General features: G+C 37.0%; 1 protein-coding gene across 1 annotated transcript; it reads right to left on the bottom strand.

The window, feature by feature from the left end:
- Positions 1-797: 797 nt before the first annotated feature.
- On the bottom strand, positions 798-6,099 carry bod1 (biorientation of chromosomes in cell division 1). The gene is made up of 4 exons (XM_053478515.1): positions 5,692-6,099; positions 4,535-4,659; positions 3,418-3,623; positions 798-1,573 (listed from the first exon to the last, which is right to left on the bottom strand). Exons 1-3 carry the CDS (start codon positions 5,827-5,829, stop codon positions 3,419-3,421), a joined length of 468 nt encoding a protein of 155 aa, XP_053334490.1. The 5' UTR covers positions 5,830-6,099; the 3' UTR covers positions 798-1,573; position 3,418.
- Between the last annotated feature and the right edge of the window lie 2,997 nt (positions 6,100-9,096).

The following is a 9,096-nucleotide window of genomic DNA, read 5'->3' as shown; positions in this document are numbered from 1 at the left end:
TTGTGCTTTCACATTAATCACGGCTTTACAGCCAATCAGGACGCCGTCCCTAACGGAGCGTGAATGAGCAGTTAGAAAAGATGCGGTCGGCTGGCGTCACGTGGCTCAAAGGAAACACGGGATAGTCTTCGTCCCTCCAGACTAAGTGGTAGTAGTAGCCTTAATGTGGGAGCCCCCTAGTCACAGGGAGGAATCGGACACGACTAAATCAAAGAGAAAATCGGGGAAAATCTGTCTCACTGCTGTGCAGGTGTGAACATGTTACATCAGTCCATTTGTAAATGCTATGCAAGCAAAAAAAGGATGCCCCACTCGTCATTTTGTGGTCTGAGTGTGTACCTGGTGCCGGTATTTATTGAAGGCTTAATGTGCAGTATGGAGAAATTGTTCTGCAACCTGCAATCAAAATTTGGTTACTCTAAGTATTAGAGCCAAGGTATTGGAACACTATTAGGAACAATGTTCAACTATCACCAGTGTCCGTTACAGTGAAATGCCTATTGAAGAGCTGAAACCTAAACTCCCAATTAAATCTTGCATTGAACCCCTGAAAGCAGCTCTACGAGGATGAAGATTTACTTCTGATAAAGAAGTAAGGACAGTGGTGCATACGTGGCCTCACAGCTCAGCCCTTTAAATTAGGGAATGTTAAAGTGATTGTGTTGAAAAATTATGTATTTGTCTTTTCTAAAAGGTAAAATAAATTCCACACCCAGTGAAGATCATTTTTGTCTTACCCTCTTAGACAGATGTGAGCTACAGTTTCAGATAAATAATGCTAAAAGATTGAAACAAGACAAAGTTGTAGACTTTTATTCGAATGGAAGAACATCATGTCCCTGCTATAAAGAAAATACACAAACTCTGTAATGGAAGGCCTTGCCACATTAATGGCTTTAGCTCAGAGTGTTAAAAGCTTTCCCAAACAGATTCCATCACTTGACACCATGTATGAGAGAACACAGTGATCTTTCATAAGCACCCACTTTGCTTAATGTTCAGTTGTGAAAGCAAAATTAAACTGAAAGAAAACAATCTTAATGTCCAGTTAGAAAAGAAAAAAATAATCTCCAGAGTCCTTCATCATGCCATGGGTCTGTGTCAGTCATTAATCTGTGTGGTTCCCAAAACAAAATACAATCTGCCAAAATACTGCTAAACTACACTTTCAGAAATTATAAAATAATGGAGGAAGGTCCTAGTGTGTAATATGTATTTGTAAAAGCATGTCTCTGATTACCCTGTTACAAGCGAATAAAGGAAGCATTTCACAAATGTGAAATATCAGATTCCTCATCATAAAAACTATTCATGTACATGACATCATTTAAACAAGACTTTTCATTCTTCTTTTATCCATGTTACTTTTACAGACTTTTGTTTCACACATACATGGCGCAAAGATCATTTCCTCCTCTTATGCTTTGCTACGCAAACACACAAGGTCTGTCCAGCTCTACCTGAGCATTTTCCCACTCAAAGAGTAAATCCAGTTTGGGTGCAATTCCTCAGCCAATGACCCTGACACTCTGGGCCATCATCCACAAGAGGCATGTCTGCCATCACGTTGTACCTACAGTAAATTAGAAAATCTCTGTTAAACAGGGCACAAGGAAACAACCCTGAAATAAGAGAAACATCTAAAAAGCATTATGACAGTTGTCAAGTTTCAAATAAATATTAGCTATGCCAGTTCCAACCAAGTAATCTGATTATACAAAAGGCATTCTAAATAGAGTACAACAGTACTAGGATGTTTAACTATATGTACCACTCAGTGATACACACCACTACTTGACGTTTGGCTTAAAACATCACACATCCTGGTACACTAGTTTTCTATTTAACGTTAAAAGTTAACAGCTGATATACTAAAGAGAAATAAATGGGATTATAAAGAGAAACTCATGAGATATTCAGGACTGTATACTACCTCCATGTTTTATTCTCTTCACCTTTTAGCTACATAGTACTGGCAATTTTTTTTTACTACTTTCACCGCTGTGAAACTAACTGCTACATTAACTGTCGGTCACCTCCGCCTGTCACAAAAGGATATGTGTGGGCAGAGAAAAGTCCCTGGTTAAATTATTAATCATAATTTGTGGATAATAAATGGCTGTTTTATTGAACTGTTGAATAAAAAAAAAGTATTGTTTAAATTTAGTCCTCAGATCTACTACTATTTGCAGTAGTTGTAGTACCAAATGTTAAGATGTATAAAATTAAATAGTTAAATATTTGTAAACTCATGGAACAATAAAAGCAATACCACATTCACACTGAGTATCAGCATAGCAAATGATTCATTCATTATTCTGATTATAAATGGCACTATCTAACTATCAGCTTTTAAATTGAACTTGAGGTTGTTTTGTGCATGTGGTAACTAAAATAAAATATTTATCAAATAAAAAAGATGGTGGATGGTAATTATGGGAGTTAAGTTGATAAAATGTTACATTCACAAATATTACAATTGTAACCTGTACAATTGATCACTCAGGTTTGTTGACGGTGAGGTGATTGGTTGCTTTACATCTCTGGAAGCCCTCATGTCTGTGTTTCCTTCTGGCTCTCCCTTTTAGTTATGCTGTCATAGTTAGTCCTGCCGGAGTCCCTACTTGCACTCTGCATTAAATATACATTCACCTTATACATTGTTCTACTGTGACCATACCTAACTGTTATTTCTCCATCTCTTTTGCTCTCTCCTTTTCTGCTCTATCCTCTCTCTCTCTCCGTCTCTTCTTTTTTCTCTACCTATCTCTCTGTCGAGCTATACATGTCGCTCCTGAGCTGCCAGTGATCCAGACCTCCTCTGCCCGCTGGACCTGTCTAACTCATCCTGGAGTCCTGCTTCTGGTTGGAGATCTCATCACATGGATGCCTGGAATGCGTGTGGTGACTGGGGTTGGTTCCACTTTTCCATGAAGGTGGTCCTGTCCTCGACTGATGCAGACAGCTGTTCTCTGAGGACCCGTGACTTCAGTCGCTCAATAGTTCATCTCTGGAATTTTTCACAGTCAACCTGAGCCTTCAGGAACAAACTGGACTTTAATCTTACACATCTCCTCTTATACTGAACTTCCAGTCTCGCATATTATTATGCACGTTAATCCCTGCTATCTGTTTTTACCCAGATGAGGATGGGTTCCCTGTTGAGTCTGGTTCCTCTCAAGGTTTCTTCCTATTACCATCTCAGGGAGTTTTTCCTTGCCATTGTCGCCGTCGTCCTAGGCTTGCTCATCAGAGACAATCATAATTTTGATTCATACACATTCACATTTCATACAAACTTAATTCTTTTGATTGTGTAAAGCTGCTTTGTGATGATGTAAATCGTTAAAAGCGCTATACAAATAAAATTGAATTGAATAACCAGTTTTCTAAAAATAAATAAATAATTACTTTTACCTTATTGTGCCTTTGCTGTGGTTGTGTTGCTGGCAGCATCCTGGTGCTCCGTATCAGTTGATGAATTCAACATTCCTTCTTCTTTCTTCTCTGAGGCCAGGAATTCATGAATAGCTTTCTCAATGTGTGGCCGGAAAATATGGTTCATTTTAGGATCCACCACCTGAGATATAATACGGTCTACACCAGACTCCAGCATTCCGGTCCTATGTGAATAGAGAAAAACTTCCTACTGTCAATACTAAACTCATGATTTCATTTAAAACCACAAACTCTAACACTAAAGAGAACACTTAGATGGTGTTCTAGTACTATTTTCTTACAATGTGTAGTAAGTTTTAGACCCATGCATCTCTTTTATTAGAGAAAATAAAGACATATTGCTAATGTATGAAAAATAAGGGTTCATTGTGTTGTGCAAAAATAGTAACAGCGCCATCTTTCAAATTTGCAAGCAACTTTTTACATACTTTTATTTATATACTGTATTTATCCTTTTTTTAAGTTATACTTAATTTGCCATTTACAAGTGCATTCTAATAAAGAATATACATTTACATTTACATTTAGGCATTTGGCAGACGCTCTTATCCAGAGCGACTTACAAAATATAAAAATAATTATTTAAAAAGAAAAACCTGAGCAACTTTTTTTGCACTTGCATCATTTACAAATTTAATCTAACCTAACCTAGAGAATCATCCCTCAAATGTTCACATGCATAGGGATAAAACACACACATTGCCTGGGCAAAAAAGTCACCAAGCAAAAAATAATTGAAAAAGTTTGAAATTAATGGAATTGGGTCAAGAACTGGCCAAAACCTTAATAAAACCTATGGGGACTGTGCTGAACTTTACAGAATAAATGTTGTCAGAAAGAAAAATAAATGGAGATATTTTAAGCATATAGTAAAGCGCTATGTTTAATAGTGAAAGTACAAACATTTCCTTAAACACAAAAACTCACAGGATTAGGATTAACAGCTGTGTAACTGTGTAACAGAGTGAGATCAATCAGGCAAAAAAGTACTTACATTTGCTAAAGATCATCAAGATCATCCCCTCCAAACTATAATACAGATGATACAGAAATAATGCTTTAACTCTTGACCTACTGTACTACGCTCTGTCGCAGACCGTTGCGCACTTGGTTCTTGTTGATGGACGGACTCCACTCCTGCGTGCTTAGGTGACTAGCTACAAAGTTGTCCACTTTCTGCCGCAAATTCTGATAAGCTGGCTAGAAAAGAACGAGAAAGGTCAATTTAGTATTAATTAGGATATTGTATGTTTTTTGGATGCATAATGGAAACTGGATAGATTTACAGATATCCATCTATTGTTCTACTGGCTAAAGTACATGTCATTGATGGGAAAACAGTTTGTAGAAATAGTTAAAAGATTAAATGTAAATAATCAGTAGCCTATGGACGACCACTGCTGCTTATTTACTTAGGATCATTTGTTTATTTGCAAATAACCACGGTCAAGTTTAAACTTAACCATGCTTTGTAGAAAACTATAAATGCTACTTATAGGTAAATTATAAATGTCCCTCAGAAACGAAAATGTAATTCCTACTCAGAAAGTGTAAGAAGAGCAACAGTGAGCACTCTACAAGCCAAATAATGAAAATAATGAGCAACCAAATAAAATAAAAAGAGTGGTTCTGAGAGAATGGGGATTTTTTTTTTTTTGAACTGACCACTATAGAGTCCTAAATTTAACTTAATGTGTTTGTGAGAAAACATAAGATCTGGGCCAAAAATGAATGCAACTTTGGATGGGATTATACTGTCTATTGAGACATTATATAAATGATGTGCACTGTAATCAAAGAGTGTGTATAGAGTGTATTTCACTACAAATAACAGAGTATATACTATTATATGTACGTTGTAATGTATTCTGTTAGATTACTGTAATCTGTAGTGAAATACATTTCAAAAGTAATTTCGCCAACACTGACTGTAAAGCAGGTCATGTCAGGTTAAGCAAAGGGAAACATCGTTTCCTCCACTTATTGATGTAATTCCGAGTTGTAACTTCCCAGTTGTGAACTCTTACGCTGTCTGGATTTCAAACTGTGAAAAGAGAACGTAAACTCAATAGCCCTGACAAATGTGACATTTAATAAAGCCACATTATAAAGTGAAACGTGTCAAATTTGTACATTTATGTCGAATAGAATAGTAATTTCGTTTTTGATAAACATAAGCGCATCTGACAGTAACACTGGTGCTAGCTGAGGTTTAGCCATGCTAGCTTTCACCTTGGTGTCCACGTCTGCCAGGCAGTCCCTTCTGAACTCGTCGAAAAGACCTCGGTTTTTCAGATGTTCCACAATGAGAGCGATGAGCTGAGGGTCTCCTGGAGGAAGCCCCGCTGCACTGTTCGCGTTCTCGGCCATACTCGGATTAACCTAACGACAGATGTAGCCAGTAGCAGCTAACAAACAATGCTAGCTAACAAGTTATGAAGTTGCGTCGGTTGGTTCTGAAATATCTCTTTTCTTGCTCGGTGAGTGGAAACCGCGCACCCTTTTTGTCCAAAAATAAAATGTGCCTTCAGAAAATAATGAGCAACGTGAACACAAAAGCAGTGCTAACACATTAACAACATTAAGAACATTTCCCAGCCCTGTGCTTTGTTGTGGTACTTTGCTCATGAGGGGATTTTTATCGCCATCTACCGCACGAAGTTCGTCTCAGCTCATGTGCATGCTTTATACTGTATGATGTGCAGGTATCAATTGTAATGTAGATTAGAATAACACCTTAAGGCCTGTAATACATATAAAGTAAGTTATTTTAAAATGTTTTCCTCATTTTTACATTTGTTCGACAGGGTCATGGCAGGTCCGGGGCCTATCTCAGGAGACTTAGGGCACGAAACAAGGTACCTCCTGGATGGGGTGCTAATCCATCCCAGGGCGCGCACACACACACACACAAACACGCTTATGTTACTAAGAGGGGACCAGGGTTTCTGCTTATTTTGAAGAAACAAAATTGACATGTAAAATTTTCTTTTAAGGTATTTTTTTATTTTTTATAATTTAACCTAAAATAAGCATTAATTTAATAAGAGGAAAATAAGAGGAAACCCACCCAGCACAGGGAGAACATGCACAACGCCCGGCACACAGAGGTGCAAGGTGACAGTGCTAACCAGAAGCCACTGTGTTGACACCCCAGAAAGGGTAGAAAAGGAAATTAGTTCACTAGGAAAATTAATATACTCTATATTTTAATACTAAAATATTCCATGTTTGTGAGCCTTTCCTGTCATAATTATACAGTATTAATCAAAATATTAGCTTAAAAAAGTTGACATTACATTACTTATAGAGAATTATTTAACTAAGTAAGAAAGTATTATTTAAGTAAGTAAGAAAAACTGAGAAAAACTCTGTGTGTGTGTGTGTGTGTGTGTCATATTGCTGACACAGACATTAGCCAAACCTATTAAAAAAAGAAAAAAAACCGAATCTAAATTTGTAATTATGTTAAATAATTTTAAATAATAAATTTTAACTGGTGGCAACATAGCTGTCAATTGTTCATCTTCCTCCTGGCAGTTATATCCTACTCACCTCAAAGTTGTGTTACAGTATATGTTCGGAGATGCTGTTTCGCTTACCATTGTTGTACAGAGTGTTCATTAAAAGTACTATAGCCGAGTTCTCTCCTCTGATCTCTCACATAAAAAATGTGTTGCAGCCTGCTGCCCCTTACAGGATGTCTTTTTTTCCCCGCACCATTCTGTCTGAACTCTAGTTAACATTATGTGTAAAATTCACAGGAGAACAGCAGTTTCTGACTTCAACAACTATGCTATGGTTAAAGTCACAGAAAGCATTTTATTTTTCTAATTCGGATGTTTGATATGAACATGAACTGAAGTGCTTGATTTATATGTCACATGATTAGCTAAGTGTATAACTGCATAATTTAGCAGGTGTACAGGTGGCCCTAATAAAGTGAACATATGAATGATATGATTGTTTTTTGAGTATCAGGTCATACGGTACCAGATTGGAGTTGATAGTGCTTACAAGGCTATCACAGTAGGTGTAGCAAGGTTGTGGTGTCTTTAAGATTGACATGCACAAATACACTAGTATATTTTAATTGGGGAGTGAATGTGAAATGACAGGGAATTGGAGTTTTGAGAATAAACATGTTTGTATTTTGATAGTAAAATCTAACTAAAACAAATAACAAAAACTGAACCCAAGTGAAACACAAAACAATAAGCAATCCTTAAATGAGGCATTGCATTGTGTTCTTTTGATGCTTGTACTTCATTTACGTTTTGCTTTTCACATACATGCCAGTAGGTGGAATGCTTCTGCCAAGATGCCAAATGCATGTACATACCTTGCAATTGCCTGGCGTGTAGACTATATGGCTTTTGTTATAACTATATATTGCTTTTATTATACTTATAAGTATATATACAGAGGTTGCACAATGAAACAGAAACACTGGCCAATTTAGTGTTGGAGGTTTCATGGCTTAATTTGACCAGCCTGGTGGCAAATCTTTATTGATTGCACATTCCACCAGAGTGTGAAGTTTTAATTAGCAGAGTAATAGCACAGTTTTGCTTAAAATATTGCAAGATTAAGGTAGTTGCTGAAGGTAAATGAATGATCTACCAAACAAATTAGTAAACTAAGTTACAGTAAATAACCATATCCCTATGTTGTGCCGATACATCCATTCCTTTCATATAACTACTAGGCCAAAACACTAATAAGCACATCTTGAGTCCTGCCTTAAGGTCTGTGGGTGTTTAGTTTGCTTGCTCTCTCGGTGCTTAGTGATTTTCCTCGGGTACTCTGGTTTTCTTCCACAGTCCAAAGACATGTAGGTAAGGCTAATTGTTTTTTTTTTCTAAATTGGCCATGGTGTGTGCATGCTTGTACCCTATGATTAATTGGCACCCTGGGATAGGTTGCAGGCCTCCCCTGACCCTATACATGATAAGCGCTAAAAAGAATGAGTGAGTAAAAGATATTAGTAGCTAAAAAGATAAGGATATATGATGGTGTGATATGAAGAGATATGCATTATGCTTAGGATCGAAGGAAAACAGTAGACACACCTTTTTGCAAAAAAACAGGTGCAACCTTTCGGGAACGTATCACAGTAAAATTGTGGTCATGTGACCAGTACAGATTTTAGTACGCTAAATTTGAATTCTCAATTGTGTATTTGTTTGATTATTTAGAAAACATAAACCACTCATATTTCTTCTGTACAGATCACCACACGCAACATTTATAATCTGTTGCAATATGAGCATCATTAAAACATGAACACTCTTGATATAATGTCAATTTGATAAAAACATGGTGTTTGTCAGGTCTTTAAAATCTCAAAGTCATCTATATTCGCCACAGTTTGAGAGAGCACGAGGTTGCCAAGCAACAAAGGAGCGGAGCCATGGTGACACCAGACGATGAAATGTTACAAAGCACATTTTCCCTGATGGCTCTGTGTCTCGGTCTGTTACGATGTTCAACAGCAGGTCTGTGTCACTTGACATTTATAGAATACCCTATCTTCCAATGGTCCAATGAAGACTCAGCATATATAGGCAAATGGCATTAATTCAGAACTCAGATTATATTTTGCCTAACTCAACATATTAAGGTCATAGGAGCTTC

This window comes from Clarias gariepinus, chromosome 19 (assembly GCF_024256425.1).
Source record: "Clarias gariepinus isolate MV-2021 ecotype Netherlands chromosome 19, CGAR_prim_01v2, whole genome shotgun sequence".
Taxonomy (NCBI): domain Eukaryota; kingdom Metazoa; phylum Chordata; class Actinopteri; order Siluriformes; family Clariidae; genus Clarias; species Clarias gariepinus.
Note: the sequence above shows the minus strand (reverse complement) of the source record. Positions and strands in the feature narration are given on the sequence as shown.

Bases quoted from the DNA above. Each gene is read 5' to 3' on its own strand.
- bod1 (XM_053478515.1), bottom strand. From the start codon at position 5,829: ATGGCCGAGAACGCGAACAGTGCAGCGGGGCTTCCTCCAGGAGACCCT. The intron at 4,660-5,691 runs GTGAAAGCTAGC...GTTCTTTTCTAG, and splicing joins TGGCAGACGTGGACACCAAG to CCAGCTTATCAGAATTTGCG. The intron at 3,624-4,534 runs GTAGGTCAAGAG...CTATTCACATAG, and splicing joins CTGCGACAGAGCGTAGTACA to GACCGGAATGCTGGAGTCTG.